Source organism: Pseudonaja textilis, chromosome 10 (assembly GCF_049901715.1).
Source record: "Pseudonaja textilis isolate UNSWEBS1 chromosome 10, rPseTex1.2, whole genome shotgun sequence".
Lineage (NCBI taxonomy): Eukaryota > Metazoa > Chordata > Lepidosauria > Squamata > Elapidae > Pseudonaja > Pseudonaja textilis.
The window spans coordinates 20,389,976-20,414,321 of NC_141999.1; the positions used below are offsets into that span (position 1 = coordinate 20,389,976).

General features: G+C 44.4%; 1 protein-coding gene and 1 long non-coding RNA gene across 2 annotated transcripts in view; one reads left to right on the forward strand and one right to left on the reverse strand.

Moving 5' to 3' along the window:
* LOC148124962 (uncharacterized) overlaps nucleotides 1-24,346 on the reverse strand; it is an 88,713-nt gene that overhangs the window by 53,344 nt on the left and 11,023 nt on the right. The window lies entirely within an intron of this gene.
* Nucleotides 13,215-23,429, forward strand: LOC113446041 (phospholipase A2 inhibitor and Ly6/PLAUR domain-containing protein-like). Its single transcript, XM_087940040.1, has 6 exons — nucleotides 13,215-13,343; nucleotides 15,849-15,912; nucleotides 17,465-17,587; nucleotides 19,598-19,762; nucleotides 21,070-21,228; nucleotides 22,572-23,429. Exons 2-6 carry the CDS (start codon nucleotides 15,873-15,875, stop codon nucleotides 22,790-22,792), a joined length of 708 nt encoding a protein of 235 aa, XP_087796166.1. The 5' UTR covers nucleotides 13,215-13,343; nucleotides 15,849-15,872; the 3' UTR covers nucleotides 22,793-23,429.

Genomic DNA, 24,346 nt, shown 5'->3' on the forward strand with positions numbered 1-24,346 from the left:
GATATATATATCTTGTGCTTACAATTATATTTAATGCTTTTCTTATCAATGTAACAATAATCACATTTTCTTATAACTTTTATTAAATATATCTATTTTTAACAATCTTATCTTATTGCTTTATATATTCATCTAATCCATTTCAATTTGTTTTATTTTCCAACCATTGATAAAATAAATCCCATACCGTATAATATTCCATTTTTTCTTTTTCTTTGATTGCCAGTCTTTCTAAGGGCTGAGAGAAAGTGACTGGCTCAAAAAAACAAACCCCAGCTGGCTTCATGTTTAAGATAGGAGAACAACTAACTCATGGTGTCCCATTTTTAGGACTTGTGTCTTACGCACCGCACCAAACCGTTTTTTTGTTGTTGTTGTTTCTCTCTGCCAGATGCATAAAAACCAAAGTTTATGCTTTAAGACAGTGACCACCAACCCTTGTGGCTTTGTGGACTGGCAGTGGTGGTGGAGAGACAAGATAGGTCAGCGTGAGTAGTGGCTCAGTGGTTGCACAGTGTGGGCACTCACACATACTGCTCAAGCAAATGGAGCTTCATGCGCACACATGTTCACCCCCTGCTCGCACAAGTGGAGCTGTGTGCATGTGTGCACTTTTACCCACCTCTTGTGCGGCTCGGTTCTGAATGGGCCACGGCCCGGGGATGTGAGGGGGGAGCACCCCTGCTTTAAAACATAATGGTTGTTTTTAAAACACATCATCCGAATCACAGGTTGCAATTTCTATTGGAAAGTGGAATGAATCATTGACCTCACCCCTTTCCTAAGAGGTCTGTAGGGGACGTGCATAAGCGCACCAACGTGCCTACCGTCCCTGTCCTATTGTTTCTTTTTATTTTTCTTATATGTATCCATGTATTCATAACTATGTTTATACTTATATCTATTCTCTTGTAAGCAATCGACAAATCAAATCCAATCAAATAAATAAAATTTTCAAAGCGGGTAAGCAATTAATCCCAGAAAGAAATTACATGAATGTTTCCTCAAGTAACACATCTTTTTTTGTGTGCAGGCAAAGCAGTCTTCACCAGTTGTTTGCTACAGAAAGGATTGTTAGCCTTTTTAATCTAGAGAGAACCAGCCTTGCATAGATTTATTTGTCATGAAAATTACCGGGAGGGGCTTAGTTTACCCAGATTTCAAAAGAACAATTATGTACATAGTTAGGGAAACTTCTAAAGCCTGAGACTATGATCAATGCTTCAAGCTGTAATGTACATAGTTAATTGTTCTAAAGTCATTGTTCAGGAATAAAAGACATTGGGTGTATCCCTACTATCAGGCACTGGATGGCTAAAAACAACACAGACGCCAAAGAATGAGGACTCACAAGTGATCACTAACTTAATGGACAAGTGGAAAAGTTATTGTTTTTTTTTACAGTTCCTCGTAGCCCCTTTGCCCACTTAAAAAACTATCCATCTAAGAGCAAAAATCCCATCCTCTTTCTTTGCCCAATATTGAATAGGCCGCACACAAGATAGGATGAAACTGCAGAGTATGTGAAGAAATTTTTATTGATAGCAGCTCTGAGAAGTTCTGTTGTTGCTCATATCAAAAATAGCAACAACTCCAGTCTGGGCCCTAATGCTGAAATAATCCTGCTGAGAAACATCTTTTAACTTTTTCTTGTAATCATCATCTCACACATGGCACTATCCTCTAAAAACACAATTTTCACTCTCGTCACAAGACACCACCATGTCCTGCTGTGTGGCTTCCTGGATTTGCATCCTCGGAGCAAAAAAATGGCTAAGGATCTTTTCCTTCTAATAGATCCAACATCTCAACATTTCTGCAGATTAGCTTTTGTCTCATTTGGGTCTCTTGTGATTCGGGGACTCCAGCTCCCAGAATTCTCAGCAGTGGACCAGGCTGGCTTCTGAATTTTGGGAATGGTTAAGGTTAATGACCAACAATATGCCTTTTCTCAGTTCTCACTTGGGCATGATTTCGGAGGACCAGATTCTCCATGGATCACTCACCCAGTACACACTACTATTCTTCAGAGCAAAGATATCATTTAATTGGGGGAAAGTGGCAATTTAAGGAAAGGAAAAATACTATAAATTCTTATTTCACTTCGGTTCAAGCTAACAGCAGCAGTTCCTCCACCTGACCTGCAATTTGTATATTTAAAGAGTGTTTCTCATTCTTGGCGAACTTTATAATATGTGGACTTGAGGATAGATTCTGATCAACAACAAGTCACTATATTGTCGCTGGATTCTCTAAACTAGTGATTGTCTGCCTTAGCAACTTTAAGAGAGATGGACTTTAATGCCCAGAATTCCCCAACCAGCACGTTTACTGAAGGATTTTGTGAGTTTTAGTGTGACATTTCATTTCTACTTTCTCCCATGTCTGGAGTTTGTGGTGGTGGTGGTGGGGAATCATGAGGCATTAGAGAACAAAAGGAGTTTTACTTCCTTATGCCTGAAGGCGTAACAAAAGGAGCCCTAACCACTCCTAGAAAATAAAAGAAGGAAATAATTAGCAAACTTTGGAGGAGAAGAAGTTAAGGAAGATGTCAATTTCTCTCCGCCATGCCCTCTTTCTGTCTGGTAGTGCATTTTACCACAAACTCATGGAATGTATGAGTCTAACAGATAACAGATAATCAAGAGTTGGAAGTGACCTTGTAGGTCATCTAGTCCAACCCCACCCCCCACCCGCCCAACCGGGAGACCCTACACCATTTCTGACAGATGGGAGCCCAATCTCTTCTTGAAAGTCTCAAGTGATGACGCTCCCACAACTTCCAAGGGCAACTTCTGTTCCTTGGTTGATTGTTCTCACTGTCAGAAAGTTTCTCCTTATTTCCAGGTTGAATCTCTTCTGGATCAGTTTCCATCCATTATTCCTTGTCTGGCCTTTGGGTGCTTTATAAAATAACTTGACCCCTTCCTCCTCTCTGTGGCAGCCCCTCAAATATTGGAACACTGCTATCATGTGTCCCCCGGTCCTTCTCTAAGGGAGTTTACTGTAAGAGCTCTACATGCTATGCATGTAGAAGTGAAAAAATATATTCAGGGCATTTGTCACAAGATGGAGGATCTTGCCAGAGTTTGCCTTCAGCCTTCCCTATCCTGGAAAGCCAGCATGCCACCCGAGCGGCTGATGGATTGGCTACTGACTACTGACACCCTGATCAGAGTAACAGATGAGTTGGAAAGGATCTTGGCTGTCCTCCAATTCAATTCCCTTTCAAGCAGGAAACCCTATAACATTTCAGATAAATGATGGCCCAATCTCTTCTTTAAAACTTCCAGTGTTCAAGCACCCACTGATTAATTGTTCCAACTGTCAGGAAGTTTCCCCTTAGCTTTCTGTTTTGTTTTGTTTTTTTTGTTTTTACCTAATCCTTTTATTGATTGATTGATTGATTTTTGTCAATTGCTTACAAGATAATAGGTATAAGTAAAAACATAGTTTTGAATACATGAATACATATAAGAAAGATAAAAGAAAGAGATAAAACTATAACCTACAAAGAGAAAGAAATTGTGATTCTTAAACAGATACCGAGGAGAATAAGGGAACAAAGGCGTGACTATAAATTCCTGGCAGCATATTTAAATAAAAAAAGAATCACATTTAAATGGCTTATTCCAGAAGGAATGTTAGTGTCGTGGAAAGAGAGGAAAATCAAAATAGATACTATGGGAAAAGCCCAGGATTTTTACGAACGGATCGTGGGCCCACAGGAGCAAAGTAGTAGGGAGAAATTGGACACAAAGTTTCAAGAAGAATACAGTGGACATAAAAATAGAACTGGAACGGTAGGAAACCAAGAAAATACCTATCCACAACAAAAGACAGAAGGAACTACATCAATACAAGCGCAAGAAGAGAGAGGAATTGTTACACGACAAAGAGCAAAACAAAACTAAATAGATGGGAGAAGAAAAAAAATTACTATCAATAAACATAAATGGTTTAAATTCAACAATTAAGAGAAAAAGGATATTATCTAAATTAATTAAACATAATGCAGATATAACGTGCCTGCAAGAAACCCATATAAAGAAGAAGGATGAAAAATATTTAGAATGCCCGAAATTAGGAAAATTATTTACCACACCAGCAGATGAGGAGAAAAAGAAGGGAATCGCAGTATATGTGAAAGAGGATTTGAAATCTGAGCTAATATGGTCGGACTTAGAAGGAAGGACTCTGGGTTTGCAGATCTGGATTAATGATATTCCAATTCTTTTAGTAGTAATATATGCCCCAAATGGAGACCAAAAGAGTTTTTAAACACCTATATGGAAAATTGGTTGAATTGCAAAAAGAAATATTTGTATGGTAGGGGACTTCAACTCCATTGCTGATTTCCAAAAGGATCACAGTAATGCCGGGAAGAATAAAAAGGGAAGAGAGAGCTCCCCAAGATTTGTAGGGAAATGATGAAAGAGCTAAATCTGACAGATATATGGAGAAGATTACATCCTGAAAAAGACAATTTACATTTTATTCAAATCCCCACCAAACATGGACACGGATTGATATGGCATGGATGAGTGGAGAGATAGCAAATGAGACAAAAGAAGTGGAAATTTTGCCTAATGAATGGGCAGATCATAATCCAATACAGGTAATATGGAAGGGCAGGGCAAAACCAAAGAAAAGATGGACCTTAAACACTCAATTAATAAGAGAGAAAGAATATATTAATAAATTAAAGGAGGAATTGATTTTTTTTATTAAAGAAAATGATAACGGAGAAACCACGAAACAAAACGTTTGGGATACGATGAAGGCGGTTATAAGAGGCACAACAATCTCTTATAATGCTAAGAGAAACAAGGAAAAATATTCCCAACAAAACAAATTACAACAGAGAATTAAGGAGCTAGAAACCCTTCTACAAAATAACCCAAAAGAATCCAAACTGCAAAATCAGATAAGTATAGTCAAACACAAACTGAATTTAATTGATCAAGAGAAAATGACTATGAATTTGAACTTAACTAGACAAATCTATTTTGAACATGCCAACAAGCCAGGAAGATGGCTATCTTATAAATTGAAAAAAAAGAAAGAGAAGAGACTGATATACCAGTTAATAGATAGCAAAGGAGATACATACCAGGAAATAGAACAGAAAAAAGAAATCATTCATAAATACTTTGAAGATTTATACAAAAGAGAGGATGTCAGTGAAGATAGAATAAGGAATTATCTAGATGAAGTAAAGGATAAGGCAATTGGGGAAGAAATGACTGAACTATTAAATAAAGACATTACTGAATCGGAATTGAAATCAGCAATAGAGAGCCAGAAAAATAATAAAACCCCGGGCCCAGACGGGATCCCAGGGGAGCTGTACAAGGCAATAGCAGATCAAATTGGACCACTTATGGTGGAAGTTTTTAATGATGTTTTATTAGCAGCTAGGATGCCGGACTCATGGAGGGGGGCACTGATCTCGCTGATCCCAAAGGAGGATACAGATCCCAGATATATAAACAATTACAGGCCGATTTCACTCTTAAATACTGATTATAAAATATTCACTTCTATTATAGCAAACAGATTAAAAAGATTGCTAAACTTGTATATACATGAAGATCAAAATGGATTCCTTCCAACTAGGCAAATAAAGAATAATCTAAGAATAGTATTAGACGTACTAGAATTTTATGAAGCCCACCCAGAGAGACAAGTAGCACTCATGTTTCTAGATGCAGAAAAAGCTTTCGATAATTTGAATTGGCAATTTTTAATTCAAAAAATTTATAATTTGAATCTGGGTACCAAATTTGAAAATATTATAACAACTATATATGACACACAACAAGCTAATATAATAGTGAATGGGGAATGCACCCGCCCAATAAAGATAGAAAAGGAGTGAGACAGGGTTGCCTACTCTCTCCCCTGCTCTTCATATTAGCATTAGAGACATTATTAACACGAATTAGGAGGAATTCAGATATAAAGGGATTAACAGTTAAGAAAGAGGAATATAAATTGCAAGCGTTTGCGGACGACATGATTTTCTTCCTTGAAGAACCAAAAGACAGGGGACCAAAATTGATGAGTGAATTAGAGAAATTTGGAGCAGTAGCGGGACTTAAAATAAACAAAAAAAAAACTAAATTAATGACCAAAAACCTAACAGAAAAACAGAAAATAGAACTAGAAGAAATAATGCAGATACAAGTGACAAAGAAAGTGAAATATTTAGGAATTTGGCTAACCCCACACTGTAAGACACTTAAAGAAAACAATTATGATAAACTGATACATCAGGTAAAGAAAGATTTAGAATCGTGGGGAAACTTCAAATTTCACTACTAGGCCGAATTGCTACTATTAAAATGAACATTCTCCCTAAATTTTGTATTTATTCCAAACGATCCCAATTAAATTACATAAAAAGTTTTTGAAGAACTCAATAGAACAACCCTGAAATTTATTTGGCAAGGGAAAAACCCAGAATAAATGTAAAAGCAATGCAGGATGTGAAGAGCAGGGGAGGGTTAGCATTTCCAAACTGGGAGTTATACCATATGGCCACCTCATTAGTTTGGTTGAAGGATTGGGTGAGTTTAACCAATAATAGAATACTATTTCTAGAAGGCCATGATTTACAAAGGGGGTGGCACGCCTTTCTATGGGACGTAGGGAAAACCAGTCAAAAATATTTCCATAGACATTTAATTAGAGACGCACTATTAACAATTTGGAGGAAAATAAGGAAAAAACATTATACAAAAGTACCAGTATGGATTTCAACAATGGAGGCAATGATTCACCCAAACAATTTGGAGCTTACCAAAATGATTAAATACAAAGACTTATTAGACCCACAAGGAAATTTGAAACCGAGGCTGGATCTTCAAGAGCAAGGACATAAAATTGATCAATGGGTTTGTCGTATATCTCATACGCACAAAGGACGCGAGGCAGTGACTTGGTTCAGCTCTTTATTCGGGTAAAACACAAGTGGGGAAAGTGGGGAAGAAGCGCGGCTTAAAAGACCTTCTGCTGAGTGCTGCGGCCAATCGGGTCGTTTTGAATCGCCCGCGATCGGCTCAGCCAATCGCGGGCGCATCCCGAGCGACCAATCAGTGCCGCGCACTCAGCCAATCGGTGGCAGTGCGTTTTAGCCAATCCGGGTTGCGGATTTCGAGTATGTAGATTTCTATACAGAACACCCCTCCTCTTGGTTTGGTCCTCGTGGCGTAGTCCCGTAAGTAGGCGGGGCTCCGTATTTTCCTACTTGACTTGCGTTGGTCAGTTGTCATCTGGTTGTTGGCCGGTTCGGGTGGGACTCCTGTCGCTCTCCGCCTCGTTGATGGAACCGCCTGGAAGGGTGAGTCAGGCCTCTCGCCGCGGCTCCCTCCTGGTCTTCCCGGTCGGTCGAGCTGCTGGCTCCGCTGCTCCCGCTCGGCTTTTCCGGGCTGGTTGAGCTGGCTTGGCTGCTCCCGCTCGGGCTTCCGGGGTCGGTTGAGCTGGCTCGGCTGCTCCTTCCAGGCGAGGCTTCGAGTGGGTCGCTCTCCGGTTCTTCAGGTGGTGAGTACTGCTGGTTCCTTTTCGGGTGGGTTTGTTCTTTGGGGTCTTCCCTCCCCTCTTGGTTGGTGTCCTGCCGGTTCCCTTCTGTACCTGGTATCTGCGTGTCGGTTGTGTTTCCCGCGGTGGTTCTTGATCTCAGTTGGTCGATGTGGCGCTTCCACGCTCGTCCGTCAGCTGTTTGGAGGCGATGCAGAGTGGCCCTGTTGCTTGGGTGATCGTTGCCGGTACCCAGAGGGGGTCTCCGGTGAGGTTTTTGCGTAAACCTTGTCTCCCGGTGAGAATGTTCTGTGTTTGCTGGTAGAATCAGGGGGTCTTTCCGGGTTGTATGTGGGGTGCAGGCGGTCGGCGGGGATCGCAGTTTTCTTCCCATTAATAGCTCCGCTGGGCTCTTGTTTGTTGTGGTACTCGGGGTTATGTGTTGAATTAGGAGCATTCGATTTATCTTGTCCTGTATGTCGCGGTTTCGATCTTTTGGATGGTCTTTTTGTGAATTGGACCATTTTCTCCGCCCTACCGTTCGCCGCCGGGTGTGCCGGCGCTGTTAATGCGTGTCGGATTCCTCGTTCTGCTAGGAATTTCTCGAACGGTAGTGCGGTGAACTGGGGCCGTTGTCCGATACGATGACATCTGGGAGGCCGTGGGTTGCGAAGAGTTTGCTGAGTTCTCTGATGACGGAGTCTGTGGTGGTCGTCTTCATGTTGCTTACCTCCAGCCAGTTTGAGTAAGCGTCTACGGTTATCAGGAAGGTGTGTCCTTTGGTTGGTCCCGCTTGAAATCTACGTGGATTCGGGACCATGGACCCCTGGGGTTTCCACTCTCGGCTCGGGCGGCGGGGGTTTGGTCTTGATTCCTGGCACTGCTTGCAGGAGGCTACCCAGGCTTCGATCTCTTTGTCCATCCCTGGCCACCAGACGTGGCTTCTGGCCAGGGCTTTTGTCCTAACGATGCCGGGGTGCCCTTCGTGTTAGCATGCTTAGGACTTTTTTTTGTAATTTTTCCGGGATTACGACCCTGTCCCCCCACAATAAACAACCCTTTTGTGTTGACAGTTCTGTTTGTCGGCTCCGGTAAGCTTTGAACTCGCTGTCTTCCTCTTTTTCTGGCCAGCCTTTCCCCACCCATCTCAGGACCTGCGCCAGACGTCTGTCTTTATTGGTTGCTAGGGCAATGTCTGGCGCGGTCAGGGGTAGGTTGGGTAAGGTCTCGATGCTCAGGGTAGGCGTGGTTGGTGCTGGGTCGTCGTCCAGGGTTGGCAACGGTGTGCGGCTGAGGGCGTCTGCGTGCGGAATTGTTTTGCCGGGGCGGTGGATTAGTCGGTAATTGTAGGCGGCAAGAAATTCGGACCACCTTGTCATCCTTGGGGAGAGGATGATTGGTGTGGCCGGTCTCCTGCCAGTATTCCCAGCAGTGGTTTATGGTCCGTGATTATGGTGAAGGTCCTGCCGTAAAGGTATTCGTGGAATTTCTTTACGGCGCGACGATGGCTAAAGCCTCCTTATCCAATTGGCTGTAGTTTCGTTCGGGTTTTGAGAGGGTCCTCGAGAAAAAGCGATGGGCGCTTCTTTTCCGTCTGCGAGGGTGTGGCTGAGGATGGCTCCTACTCCGAAAGGGGATGCGTCGCACGTTACCGTGATGGGGAGTGTCTCGCTGTACTGGATGAGGACAGCGTCTGATGTGAAGGTCCTTGGTTCTGTTGAAGGCGTCCTCTCTCGTCTCCCCCCACGTCCAGGTGGCTGTCTTGTCGAGCAGCCTATGCAATGGCTCCGCCAGGTGCGCCTTTTGGGGCAGGAAAACATTGTAAGAAATTTATTAACCCCAGGAACGCTTGTAATTCCGTTTTGTTTCGGGGCTTGGGGCTTCTTTAATGGCTTTTATTTTGCCCTCGGTGGGGTGGATTCCATGCTGATCTAGTAAATACCCCAGGAACTCGACCCTTGTTGTGTGCAGTTGGCACTTCTCTCTCTTAACCTTGAGCCCGCGTTTTGGAATCTCCTCAGTACTTCCCGTAGGCGGCCCTCTAATTGTTTCCGATCAGCCCGGCTACCAATACATCGTCAAAATGCACGGCACCACCCCTTTTATGCCCCGGAGGAGTCTTTCCATCAGGCTTTGAAATACCCCCGGGGCTACGCTGACTCCGAATTGCAGCCTCTTGCAGCGGAAGGCCCCCGGTGTGTGACTATTGTCTGCGCTTCGGCGGTTTCCTCGTCTACCGGCAGTTGCTGATAGGCTTGTGCCAGGTCGAGTTTGGCGAAGACCCTGCCTCCTCCCAGTGAGTGCAAGAGGTGTTGTACTACTGGGGCGGGGTAGGCGCTTTGTTGTAGCGCGCGGTTTAGGGTGGCCTTGTAGTCCCCACAGATTCTCACCGACCCGTCTGGCTTTATCGGGGTGACTATGGGGTCTCCCATCGGGCATGATCTGTGGCCTCGAGGACTCCTGTTCGATGAGCTTGTTTAATTGCTCATCGATTTTTGGGTCGGAGGCGAAAGGTACTCGCCTGGGTTTGAGGCGGATGGGTGCAATGGTGGGGTCTAGGCTGAGCGATGTTGGGGGCCCGGTACTTGCCTAGGTTCCGTCGAAGACCTCCTGGAAGTCGCGCACGAGCTGTTCCTCCCAGTCTGCTTCGGCGATGTGGTTGGTGCCGGTCACTTCTAGTCCCAGCGGCGCAAACCATTGTAGTCCCAATAGGCTGGGGCGGTCTCGTTCGGCGACTGTTAGCGGAAGTATTTCGGTGCGCCCTTTAAAAGTGACCTTGAAGTGCCCGGTCCCCACCACGGGATGCGATTCCCCTGGTAATCTTTGAGGACGAGTGTTTGGCTCTCCAGCTCGTGCCGCTTCATGGAAGGTACTAGTCGCTTAATTTCCCGCCATGCGACCATGGACAGGTGCGACCGGAGTCGACTTCCATTTTGCAGGGCGGTCCTCGATCTCGACCTCCACGTGGACCTTCCGGCTGTCCCAGTTGGAGGAATGGCCGGCGATGACCGTTTGGTGGGTTTCCTCACGCTGGCGGCCTTTGTGTAAACGGCGGTTCCTCGCTTCCCGGCTCCAGCGGCTCTCGCTGTCCCGATCGGCGGTTTCTTGGTGGAGTGTTGTTGCGCCTGGTGGTGTCGCGTCTTCGGGGGTTGTGTCTCGGTGGCGGGGCTGTGGTTCCTCTTTAGGCGGCAGACCTTTGCGATGTGTCCCGTTTGTCGCAATGGCGGCAGATCGCGTCTAAAAAGCGGCATTCTGACCTTGGATGCTCACCCCGCAGCGGCACACTGGAACTTTGATCTTCGGTTCCGTGGGTCGCGCCCGGTCGCGCCCGTCTGCATGCGATGGACATCTTCCTCGTCGTCTTCCGAGCCTGAGGAGGACTCGAGGTCGCCGTGGTGCGTGGAGGTGGCTGTTCGGTAGTTGTCGTCGGTCGCGGCTGCGGTGGTCCGTTCTGCGGTGCTGGTTTGCTTCAGTTGGGCTGCGGATCTCCGGGTCGCTTCTGCTGCCGTGGCGTCTGCGAGGGCATCCGCGAGGAGATGTCGCCTTTTGCCATGATCCGGCTTTGCAGGGCGGAATCCCGGAGGCCGAGGACGACGCGGTCCCTCAGGGCTTCGTCTAGATCGGTAAACCCGCATAGCCCTCCGAGGTCCCTGAGCTCTGCCACAAACTTGCTGGCGCTCTCACCTTGCTTCTGGTCGCGGCGGTAGAATTCGTGCCGGCGAATGAGGGTGGGCACAGCGGGTGCGTAGTGGCTCCTCAGCAGGGGTTCGAGTCGTCCCAGTCCATGACCTTCACATCGAGCGGCTTGGCAAGGGCTTTTGCCATTTTGAAAACCGCGGGCCGCAGTGCGTGAGAAAAACGGCCCGTTTTCTCTGTCCGTTCGCGTCCTTGAGATTGTTGCTCTCCAAGAACATGAGGAATCGGTCGATGTAAGATTCCCATTCTTCAGTAGCGGCGTTGAAAGGAGCGGGTGGCACGTGCCGCTGCCATGTTGCGGTTGCGGTTCCGTGGGCCACGTGCGGTGTGGGATTTGCTAGAATCCCACCTTCGTCGCCAGTGTCGTATATCTCATACGCACAAAGGACGCGAGGCAGTGACTTGGTTCAGCTCTTTATTCGGGTAAAACACAAGTGGGGAAAGTGGGGAAGAAGCGCGGCTTAAAAAGACCTTCTGCTGAGTGCTGCGGCCAATCGGGTCGTTTTGAATCGCCCGCGATCGGCTCAGCCAATCGCGGGCGATCCCGAGCGACCAATCAGTGCCGCGCACTCAGCCAATCCGGTGGCAGTGCGTTTTAGCCAATCCGGGTTGCCGGATTTCGAGTATGTAGATTTCTATACAGAACAGGGTTTATCTTCAGATTCAAAGCAGATATAAACAAGACAAAAAAGAATTCGGAATTAATAACAAACTGCAACAGTTAGATAAAATTTTATTAGGATCAAATAAAAAAAACATAACAAAATTTTATAACTACTTATTAGAAACAGAACTAGAAGAAGAAATTGTAAAAGGAAATATGTTTGCTTGGAGTAAGAATGTAGGGCGCAGCATCACATTAGCGGAATGGGAGAAAGTTTGGGGCAGAAACAATAAGATTACCAAATCGGCAGCATACAAGGAAAATCTTTATAAAATGTTCTATAGATGGCATCTCCCCCTTCGAGGTTAGCGAAGATGCACCCCAACATGAGTCCGCATTGCTGGAAGTGTAGGAAAAAGAAGGAACCTTTTTCCATATGTGGTGGTCCTGTGCAGAAACCCAAAAGTATTGGAAGAAAATCAAAACTTGGTTGGAAGAAATCACCAAAGAGCAGATCGAATACAAACCAGAGTCCTTCCTACTAGGGATTTTTGATAAGCAAATTTCCAAAAAAACCAAATACATAACTATACACATTTTAACAGCGGCCAGATTAGCCTTCGCTCAACATTGGAAACAACACCAAATTCCATCAGAAGAAATGATTATTGAAAAAATCTCAAAATGCGCAGAAATGGATAAATTGACTTTGGCGCTAAAAAACAAAGACACTTCACTATACTATGACAGCTGGAATTGTTGGTATAATTGGATTGACCAAAGATAAATAATATATTATAAGGCATAAAAGAAAAGTATCAATACATAATAGCGAGGTAGCGATATAAGTTAAAAACAGGTGTGGTTATATGACACAAGTTAAGGTGATGAAAACAAAAGAAGATCTTGCAAACTGTTAAAATAAGAATACTTTTAATCCTGTAACCTCTTTCTTTCTTTCTTTTCTTAAAATTCTTTCCCTCTCTTCCTCTTCTCTTTTCTTTCTTTTCTTTCTTTCTTTCTTTTTTTTGCTTATTTGTGTATGTATTGTGACTGGTTTTAATTGTAAAAATTAATAAACTATATTTAAAAAAAAAAAAAAAAGAAAGATAAAAGAAACAATAGGATAGGGATGGTAGACATGTTGGTGTGCTTATGCGCACCCCCTACAGACCTCTTAGGAAAGGGGTGAGGTCAATAGTAGACAGTCTAAGGTTAAAGTTTTTGGGGTTTGGGGATCAGTACTAGTAAACCAGAGAGGCCTGCTGATCAATATGCTAGTGTGTTTACCAATCATGTCTTCTACATCTGGCTTTTAAGAAGCATATGTCCAGCATGCTAACCAGAAGTACACCTCAAAATGAATCATTCGCTTGCCCCACTATGCTACCTTGTTTATTTTAATCTCATATCCGCTCCGCCCATCCAAATATAAAGAGGCAGCAGATCGACAGTGCCCTTGTTTTGCCTATAAGCATCGTATCACAAAAGTTATCAAGGAGCCAGAGAAAAAAGGAAACAGGTAAGAGGGGAATTTATATATTCATGGTGTTAAATGTTTTCAGTTTGCGCCTGGGATTGCTTGACTGGAGCTATGCTTATGAAGGAAAATGATTTGATTCTGCTCTTTTCTGTTGTTTGGTGATTTTCTTGGTTTTGGTGACTTTCTTGGGAAGCGAGATAAACAGTTTTTGGCTACCTTAGTCTGAGTATTCCTGGCTCTTGGAATCACTATGGATGAGGCCAGTAAATAGGAAAGTCTAGGTACTCCAATAATGCCCTGGCAGTGACCAATGAGAATTTTGAAGTCCTAGGTATCTAGAGAGCTTCATTTTCTTCTAGAGGTTCGCTATCATTCCTCATGGACTTCTTTGAAGGTTTCTTCAAGGTTTGCAAAAGTTGTGGACTCACCCGAGGTGCCAAGTTTTACTTCCCTCCTGCAATGAAATAGGTTTTAACCATTTGCAGGTTTTTTGCTTTTATTCCTTGGTGTATTTATTTCATTTTTTGTACCACATCTCACAAGGTTTCTCCCTCTCGTGAGATTTCTGCATTTGGGGGAAGGAGACAACTGGGATGTTACATGAAGTTATTGTCAGCATTCCAACTAACCAACTCCAATAAACTCCAAGACAAGCATTTCCTCAGAGTTCCATTTTATTAGAGTTGTCATATTGGCACATCTGGGAAAACCCGAATCTGAAAGTTCCGGATTTTCCCTTCCCAAAAGAGAAGTCAAAGGTCCATCCCCTACACCCATCAGTCCATCACATGGTCCAATCAAATCTTCATCCCAACTGGAGACATCCCTCCGCTCACTCCCCTCCAGGTGCAGGGAAACTTGTCCTTGACACCCTGAGAAAGAATGTTGTTATGTCTAATCTTCTACCTCACTATGAAATCCCCCCTCCCAAATTCCCAGGCACTAAATGTGGTAGTCTTGATGCTTCCAAGTAAAAAATGGCTTACAAGGCTGACAGTTATATAATACCAGGTCTGGCTCAATTCATACATTTGCAGCTGTTGCTTTCATATTTTTCTCTAATTTGCATAGGGAAAAAAGGTACACCTGCACAGTGAACAAAGAGACATCTCTCATATCCTCAGACACCCCTCTTTTTCAACCTGTAGGCATAGCTACTACCTTAGCACTCATTCTAATTGCTTCCTGCTAGCTATGATCTATTGTTTTCCATTTGCATGTTGTGGACTTTTAAAGCACAGAGTGTTTGTCCTAGTTGAAGATATCTTGAAAGAACAAATAGTCACTGAGCCTATTAATCGTTTAAAAGATCCATTAGCTGCTGCTGCTGTTTTATGTGGAGAAAAAAAAACCAGCACTGGGCCTGATACCACCCACATGCTAATTTATACAAAATAGTCCAGACTTTAAAGAGAAGAATTAAAACTAAACACGACCCCATTTGAATAATTCATAATGGCACAAAATGGCTTTTTATAGCAAAATGCAAGATTGTTATCTCTACCTCAAGAAACAATTGGATAGCCAATAGTCAGAAATCATGCTTCTCAACCTTGTCAACTTTAAGATGTGTGAACTTCAACTCCCAGAATTCCACAGTGAGCAAAGGGAGCCTCTGTAGGTTTGAAATTTAATTTTTGTCAACAACATCATAATTCTCCAACTTTTGCCTAGTTTCTCTGCCAAGGAATCAACCTCAGATACAACCAACTTGGCTTCCTGAACCAAGTTCCAGGATTCCCCCTTTCCAATCAGGTCTACAAATCAAGAGTTTTGGGGTGGTCTCCCATTCGCGTAACCACCTATTCTGATCCTCTCGCCTTTTCAAAAATCATCCAAGGTCAGCCAGGAGAAGCATATATATTTAATTTATTTTAAGTTTTTGCAGTATTTGCACATATATAGGGAGCCTCTGTGGCACAGTGGTTAGAGTGCAGTACTGCAAGCTACTTCTGCTGACTGCCGGCTGCCTACAATTTGGCAGATCAAATCCCACCAGGCTCAAGGTTGACTCAGCCTTCCATCCTTCCAAGGTGGGTAAAATGAGGACCCAGATTGTTGGGGGTCATGTGCTGACTCTGTAAACCGCTTAGAGAGGGCTGTAAAGCACTATAAAAGTGGTACATAAGTCTAAGTGCTATTGCTATTTGTATTAAACCTCAACCACATTTAGTTTTCCCTGTGGCTCTCAGCCAAAACTAAAGTGCCCAATGACAGAGGGAATTCGTCATTTAGGGTGGGGAAGACTAGGTCATGAAGAATTGGGAAATTTCTAAGCTGTCATGAATAGAAGGTAATTTCTATTTCCTCCACTGTAATTTTACACCTTTGAAGCTGTGTTTCTCCCAAATAGAGAATTTTAGAGATCGTATTTAAAAAAGACCCCAACCTTATCCAACTCATGATGTCATGGGTTTCATGACCTTGCCTCCAAGTTCCCCGTTGTTCATTTGCCATATTTATTCTCTCTTGCTCTTTCTTCTCACCCATTTCTAACCTGATGGAATTCGTTGCTGGAACATTTATCCCTGTGCAAACCAAAAGTTTTCCATTCCCAGAAAAAAAAAAATGAAGTATCTTCTTTTCTTCGCTGCTTTGATAGCTACAGGTAAGGCCAATAAATACTTGGAACATAGACTCTCTGGGCTGAGTGAGCAGAAAGGCGAAGAGTGATGATGACATTGTAATCCATTGTATTTGGAGATTACTGATTGATTAATATTAAAATATATATTTGTGTGGGGTCCTTGGTGCTCTCTCAGCTTGGTTGCTGTGAAGTGCCTGCTGATGTTACTGTCGCAGTTCCAACCAAGCCAGCAAAAGAAGAGACCACACTATGAGCAGAAAGGGTGTCTTTACTGGAGTCAGCTTGGCACGTGGGGAACAATATAAGTGCAAGAGTTTCTAGCCAGCATTCCTGGCTTCTGCTAGCCAGCTGGCCAGAGGTGGGCTGCACTTTTGTTGACAAGGGGCTCGCTGGCCATGCACTTTGCCACTTTGGGGCTGAAACGCAGTTTCAAACAGGCAGCTACGATGAGTACAGCAGGCCGTTGCGGAATTCACCTGGGCAGCCGGGGGAGGGGGAATGTTAGTTATTTAGGGAAAGAATCAGTGGTGGGATTCAATTTTTTTTTACTTCCGGTTCTGTGGGCGTGGTTTGGTGGGTTTGGCGTGGCTTTGTCGGTGTGGCTTTGTGGGCGTGGCTTTGTGGGCGTGGCAGGGGAAGGATACTGCAAAATCCCCCTTCCCTCCCCACCCCACTCACCTGCTTTCCAGCTCCGTTCTCCTGTGCAGGGCAACCAAAGGAGACCCAGCCGATCAGCTTGGACTCAGGAGGCAGAGAATAGACAGGGGCAGGGCCAGTCAGAGGTGTTATTTGCCGGTTCTCCGAACTACTCAAAATTTCCAGTACTGGTTCTCCAGAACTGGTCAGAATTGGCTGAATACCACCTCTGCTCCCCACCCCACTAACCTGCTTTCCAGCTCCGTTGTCCTGTGCAGGGCAACCAAAGGAGAGCCAACTGATCAGCTGGAACTCAATGGGAGGCACAGAATAGATGGGGTTGGCAGGGCCGGTCAGAGGTGGTATTTGCCGGTTCTTCGAACTACTCAAAATTTTTACTACCGGTTCTCCAGAACTAGTTAGAACTGGCTGAATACCACCTCTGGAAAGCATAGCACAAGGGCGGCTGGGAAGGCCCAGCCAGAGATCACAGCCAGGGGCTCACCTGAACCTCGCCAACCATCCAACAGCCCACCATTGCAACTGGCTTTACGGACTCAGCACGCTCCACCCTCTGGTTCCTGGTGGCTCCAGCAAGTACTCTTCAGGCCTGGTTGACTTCTAAACTGACCGCAGCTGGTTTGCCTTCCTGGCTCCGCTCCCAGCATGAGTCCCATCACCCAACACCCACCTGTGGCCCCATAAATACCGCCCCCCCGGCATGTGTGTGGCCATTTTGAACAGTGTGCTGTTTCGGATGTTGACAGTTACCTATCTGGATAATGAGCAAGCGGTGTATTGGTGCATAAACCAAGGGCGCTTTGGGCCAATTTATTTAAGCAGAAAGATTAAATTAAATTAAATTGTCAATTTGCTTTTCAATTGAAAGTTATTGTTATTTTATTCTCTTTTTTTCCCTCATCCCCACACCAAATAGCAACAGCTGAGCTGACCTGCCAATGTTCCACACCGACATCCGGACCACCATGCGATAAAGATAAAAATACTTGTACTATCCAAGACGGACAATGTTATTCAGTTGAGAGGGAAATCTTTACCGGTAAATGCTGACACTTCCTCTTTGCTTTTCTGAGTGACTTCTTCTAGGAAATTTCTCGATTGAAAGAGAGGGAGGGAGGGAGGAGGGGAGAGGAGGAGAGGAGAGAAGAGGAGGAAAGGAGGAGAGGAGAAGAGAAGAGAGGAGGAAAGGAGAGAAACAGAGAAGAAAGAAGGATGAGAAGGCAAAGCGAGAAGAAAAGAAAGAGAGAAGGAGGAGGGGAGAAAATCAGGTGCCCAATATCAACTCACTTCTGAGAAACAAATTTTCCAGCATCCATTTTAGCCTCACCTCTCAGCAGGTGAAAGTCTGATTTTGCACTAATAGAAGAGCTAACTGTTACCAAAAGAAGGCTGCCCTGCCTGCCTTCACAGAAAAGCTAAGCTACCTGTCTCTTACAATCAAAAAGATGAGGAAAGAGGCAAGAATTCTGCCATTTTTTTTACTACCGGTTCTGTGGGCGTGGCAGGGGAAGGATAGTGTAAAACAGGGGTAGTCAACCTTTTTATACCTACCACCCACTTTTGTATCTCTATTAGTAGTAAGATTTTCTCTAACCGCCCAACGGTTCCACAGTAATGGTGATTTATAAAGTAGGGGACAAAACCCCTACCACCCACCAGGAAAGCTGGAAAGTCCACTAGTGGGTGGTAGGGATCAGGTTGACTGCCACTGGTGTAAAATCTCCAGTCAGAGGTGGTATTTGCCTGTTCTCCAAACTACTCAAAATTGCCGCTACCGGTTCTCCAGAACTGGTCAGAACCTGCTGAATACCACCTCTGGCTCTCATCCTTTCCACCAGTGGCGGGATTCAAATTTTTTTACTACTGGCTCTGTGGTTATGGTGTGGCTTCGTTGGCGTGGCTTGATGGGCATGGCAGGGGAAGAATACTGTAAGATTTCCATTCCCTCCCCACTCCTGGGAGAAGGTCACTGCAAAATCTCCATTCCCTCCCCTCACCCCACTGACCTGCTTTCCAGCTCCGTTCTCCTGGGCAGGGCAACCAAAGAAGACCCAGCCGATCAGCTGGGACTCAATGGGAGGCAGAGAATAGATGGGGCGGAGACAGTCAGAGTTGGGATTTGCTGGTTCTCTGAACTACTCAAAATTTTCGCCAGAACTGGTCAGAAGTTCTCCAGAACCACTTCTCCAGAACCGGTCAGAACCTGCTCAATACCACCTCTGCTTTCCACACCTCTGTTGTCCGGTAACTTTTAAAATGCTCTCAGCAGATGTCTCGGCCTCAGAGGCAAAAGATAAAGATTGTGCTTAATCAACATGGCCATAAAAATGTGACTGAAACGAACTTCCACAATGTGGAAATTTGACTGAGTCCAATTGTTGGGGGACCTCATCCCGGTTTCCATAGACCTGAAAGGTGAAGGCACAGGATCCTGACTCCAGCCTTCAGATGGATATTCAGGAGAAGTGCTTTTTAACAAATTGGTGAAAAGAAGGACTAAGGGGTGACATGATAGCAGTGTTCCAATATCTCAGGGTCTGCCACAAAGAAGAGGGAGTCAAGCTATTCTCCAAAGCACCTGAGGGCAGGACAAGAAGCAACGGATGGAAACGAATCCAGGAGAGAAGCAATTTGGGACTAAGGAGGAATTTCCCGACAGTGAGAACAATTAATCAGTGGAACAACCTGCCTCCAGAAGTTGTAAATGCTCCAACGCTGGGAGCTTTTAAGAAGAGATTGGATAACCATTTGTCTGAAGTGGTATGGAGCAGGGGTCCCGAAACATGTCCACTTTAAGACTTGTGCACTTCAATTCCCAGAATTCTCCAGCCAAAAGGCTGGCTGGAGAATTCTGGAAGTTGAAGTCCATAAGTCTTTAAAGTGGCCAAGTTTGGAGACCTCTGGTATAGGGTTTCCTCCCTAAGCAGGGGATTGGACTAGAAGACCTCCAAGGTCCCTTCCAACTCTGTTATTCTAAGTAAATCTGAAAATGCCAACAGTCGTCTTTTCCGCTTCTTTCTAATGATGTCTTCCTCCCATTTGTTTGCAGAGAAAGAGAAGACAGTAAACGCAACAAGTAAAGGCTGCCAGGATATCAAAGGGGATGTCTGCAATGAAGGACTTGTGTTCATTTTGTCTGAGGATGCTTTTTATCTGTTGAGCAACGTTAAATGCTGTAAAGACAAAAATCAATGTAATCAAAATGATGCTCCAAGTAGGTGACATCGTCGTGTTTTGTTTGTTTGTTTTTAAAAAAATCTGCCTTTATTTGCAGTTTTCCCTGATTCCCACTTCACCCTGTGCACATTTTAATAGCAATTTCTCTGGAGGGAATTCTTACTATTCTGTGCACAGTTGGGTGCAGGGGTGAGCTTCAAAAAATGTAGCAAGCGGTTCTCTGCCCGGTTGCTGGATGGGCGTGGCCATAGTGGGTGTGGCCTTCTGCACTACAGTGGGTGGGGGGCGCATTTTCGCCCTCCCTGGGCTCCGGAGGCTTTCCTCGAGCCTCCAGTAGGGGAAAAACGGCCTCCCTGGGCTCCAGAGGCTCTCCGGAGGCTAGAAACAGGCCCATTTCCGGCCTTCAGGAGTCTCCGGTAGGCCTGTGTTTTGCCCACCCTGAGTCTCCATGTGCGCCCTGCACTTACCTGTTTTCCAAAATAGGCCACATGGTGATTCCTGGGAGGGGCGGAGTGGGGTGGGCGGTGCCAGCCAGTTGTTGCAACTACTGGTTTGGCGAACAAGATGTAAAATTAACTTCCGGTTCATCCGAACCAGTGCAAACCGGTAGTAGCCCACCTCTAGTTGGGTGACTCTATTTATGATGCACCAAGTAAACTCATAAAGTCAAGAAAGGACATGAGGCTTTAATTTGCCCATTAAAATGTCTAATGTCTTTTAAGCTTCAGGAAATTAGACCTAACTGTCCATTAAATCCAAACCAGGGATCGCACCTCCAGCTGCTGCTTCAGAACAGCACCGTTCATCATTTTCAGAATGAATATTTGTACAGGTAGTCCCCGTCTTACAACCGCAATGGAGCCCAAAATGTCTGTTGTTAAGTGAAACATTTGTGAAGCAAGCTTTGCCCGATTTTACGACCTTTCTTGACATTGTTAAGGGAATCGCAGCAGTTGATAGGTTAGCAGCCCGGTTGTTAAGCGAAACGGGCTTCCCCATGACTTCGCTTGAGAGAAGGTCACAAAAGGGGACCACCTGACCTTGGAACAGGATACAGCAACGGTCATAAGTATGAACCAGTGGCCAAGCCTCTGAATTTTGATCGCATGCTGCTAGAGGTGATATCTGTGAAAAATGGTCGTAAGTCACTTTTTCCAGTGCCGTTGTGACTTTGAACGGCCACTAAATGAACTGGGACTACCTGTACTTCTACTGATTTGGGGGAGTGGTCTCTCCCAGAACTCGATAAAATTTCCCCTTCCAAATACCACCCCCTGGAATAATTTTAGGTAAGTTCCGAAGGTTCAGCTCAGTGCTAATCCATGAATATCTTAACTCTTCTAGAACTTCCAAGCTTTTCAGAAGTTAACAAGACTCTTTCCAGCAAAAAGCTGGTTTGTCCATCATGCTTTGCTTACAAAAACAAAACATGTGGGGGTGAACGGATGTACTGCAAGGAAAACCAGGACAAATGCTTCACTGTCAGTGGGACAGTCACCAAAGGTAAACCAGAAACATCACATGGATTCCTTACATTTGAATCCAAACTCTCATTTCCAAAAATGCTGTACTGGCTTCTAACATACCTGAGACATATAACCACAGCTGGGACTAGACTTTCTGTGGCTTAAACAAGGTAGTTGTTAAAATGAAGTACGCCCATTTTTAGCAATAGCAGTCAGACTTACAGTGTATTGTTGTGACTCCGGAGTTGGAATCTGTTCTGTTGGGAGATGTGAGCTCAAGCGAAGAGGAAATGGCAGTGAATTATGAGCCGGCACTGCTGAGCGATTTGGATTGTAGTCAGGATGAGGAAATGGATTTAACTAGGAGAGACGAACCTGATTTAATAGAGATATCAGGACCTTCGACCTCCTCTGATTCTTCTCCTCTGGCTGAGCAATAGCCGGGAATAGCTAACCAGGAACACTTGCGAGAGTTTTCTAGTGGGGAGGAGTCTTTGGAAAGATCCTGGTTAGATGTGAGAAACAGATGAAGGATGAGGCGTCAATCTCAATTAGGGAGGAGGCGTCGAGCCAGTGACTAATTAAGGAGATTAACACGCCCTCATAGAGGATAAAAGGAAACGGCTTGGCTGGCGAGCTTTGCCAGAAGCAAAGTGATTTATGGGAGTGAATACACGGAGAGAACTCTTTGAGGCTTTGGGATTTATAGCCACGTCAGGTTTGCCGGACAGAGTTTGGATTTATTGCTGAGGACTGAAAATACTTCCACAGTCCTCTTGTGAGAGTTTGGTTTTTGGTTTGTGATTTTTTGAAACTGCTTGTTTCGTTTTGCCCTCCTGCATTTAAAGGGGAGACATAACAGTATATACTGCTTTACAGCCCTCCCTAAGTGGTTTTACAGAGTCTGGCCCCCAACAATCTGGGTTCTTATTTTACCCAACTCAGAAGGATGGAAGGCCGAGTCAACCTTGAGCAGGAGTCCTCCTCAGAAAAATGGAAGGCTGAGCCAACCTTCAGCCAGTCAGGATCGAACTGCAAAATCGCTGGCAACTGGCCGTTAGCAGAATTACCCAGGAATACTTCACTCTAACCATCCCGCCACGACGGCTCACATAAAACGTGTGGATATCTCCTTGTTGTTGTTTTTTTTTACTATCGATTCATTGATTTAAATATGTGCCAAATCAAACATGTCAGGATCTGAGGAAATGCTGCCAAGAAAAGAAAAAAGAAAAAGAAAAAAAAAGCAGATTTGCCCATCTCTAGTGAAAATGGCAGGGGATGGAAGGGAGGCACCGTTGAGCCAAATTCAGCATCACCCATGAGAAGAAGAAAAACCCATACTAATTGTAGTCCCTCCCCTATCCTTTGGTTTCACAGGTTCAGCTGCAGCTGAAGAGTTCGCCGCGAAGGGATGTGCTACTTCAAAAACCATCTTAAAAGTTAATACCACCCTGACCTTTGGAGATAACTCTTACAAACTTGAAAATGTCCAAGTTGAGGAAGCCCAAAGTGGTGCCAGCTGGATTTCCAACTGCCTATCTTTTGCTATTCTTCTGCCAAGTGTCCTATGGTTCTTACTGGACAGCTCTCTGTATTAACCCCAACCTGCCAATGTCCTCTCTACTCAAATGGGGAAAGTCTCCCATTGAATTCTACCAAAGAAGCCATACAGTAAATAAAAAAAAAATTGTTGGTTTCAGCAATTGTTGGTGCCCAGTATGTCTCTCAATTGCTGGTTTCTGAGTCTCTCTCCCCCTACCTCACTCCCTTTCCCTCCCTCTCCCTCTTTCTCTCTCCTCTTTGTTCAGTAAAAAGGGATTTTAATGTATCTAACTAATGCATATCTTAAATAAGAATAGAAATGGTGGTGTTGAGAAGGACCCGCAAATAAAGGAATCACAACGGTGTAGATATTGTTGAGTTCAATGGGCTTTTTTATATAGCCGTTTGAAAAGGCTCAGTTAAGATTGGAATAGATTAATTGGTTTAAATAATTAAGCTTCCAACGATTGAGGTAAGGCTATAATCATCATACTGAAGAACAAAAATATATTTTTACATGTGTTTTTTTTCTGTTGATGTATGATACCTATCTAAGGGGCACCCTGTGTGTGTGATAATGTAATGGAATGCCTCTTGTAAGACAATGCCTGCCATCTTTCATTGTTTCTTTTATTTTAAAAAAATCAACACAAAATAAATGTGTCTGGCATTTTTTTAAAAAAAAAACACAAATTGTGTCCAACATTTTTTTTAAAGCAATCTGTGTTCAGAAGTAAATGTTGCTAAATCAATGGGATCTCTTTTCATATAAATGGGTACATGAATGCAGTCGAGAATGAAGCATATGCCTAGAATTATAGGGCTGTAAGGGACTTTGGAGGTCTTCTAGTCTAACCCCCTGGCCAAGGTAGGAGTCCTTATTCCATCCCAGACACATGGATATCCGATCTTTTCTTGAAAACCTTCAGCAATTGTGCTCCCACGACCCTGGAAGGCAGGCTGCTTCATTGACTAATTCAGGGGTCTTCAAACTTGCCAGCTTTAAGACTTGTGGACTTCAACTCCCAGAATTCCTCCTCCAGTCATGTTAGCTCAGGAATTCTGGGAGTTGAAGTCCACAAGTCTTAAACTTGCCAAGTTTGAAGGACCTTGGACTAATTGCTTTCACTGTCAGAAAGTTTCTCCTTAGTTTTAGATTGGTTCTCTCCTTGATCAGTTTCGATCCACCGCTTCTTGTCTCACCCTCAGTGAATCAATTGCAGGCTATCCATTATTTCTTTCTGTTCCTTGGTCATGGTTTGCTTATAGTAAACTCAAATTTTACTGATAGCTTCTAAGTGCCGGGATGACATTAGATCAAGATGAATCTTAAGCCTTCCAAAGAGTCGGTGTTAGGGTTGGTCCTGGAACAAGCCATGTTTTCTCTTGGTTATTGTTGTCCTTCTTCCTTGCATTTGCACCCTCTTTCTTAAGATTGTGAAACCCTGTTGACCAGGGATACTGGCCCGTGATAGATAGTCAACCCTTCCAATATGAGAGGATGATACAAAGAAGTTAACCACTATGAAGCAAGGTTAATGGGTGAAACCAGAAACCCTAACCAGAATCTACCGGTATGGGTTAATTATTGCAATGGCCAATGAATAAAT

Bases quoted from the DNA above. Each gene is read 5' to 3' on its own strand.
- LOC113446041 (XM_087940040.1), top strand. From the start codon at position 15,873: ATGAAGTATCTTCTTTTCTTCGCTGCTTTGATAGCTACAG. The intron at 15,913-17,464 runs GTAAGGCCAATA...CACACCAAATAG, and splicing joins CGCTGCTTTGATAGCTACAG to CAACAGCTGAGCTGACCTGC. The intron at 21,229-22,571 runs GTAAACCAGAAA...TTGGTTTCACAG, and splicing joins CAGTGGGACAGTCACCAAAG to GTTCAGCTGCAGCTGAAGAG.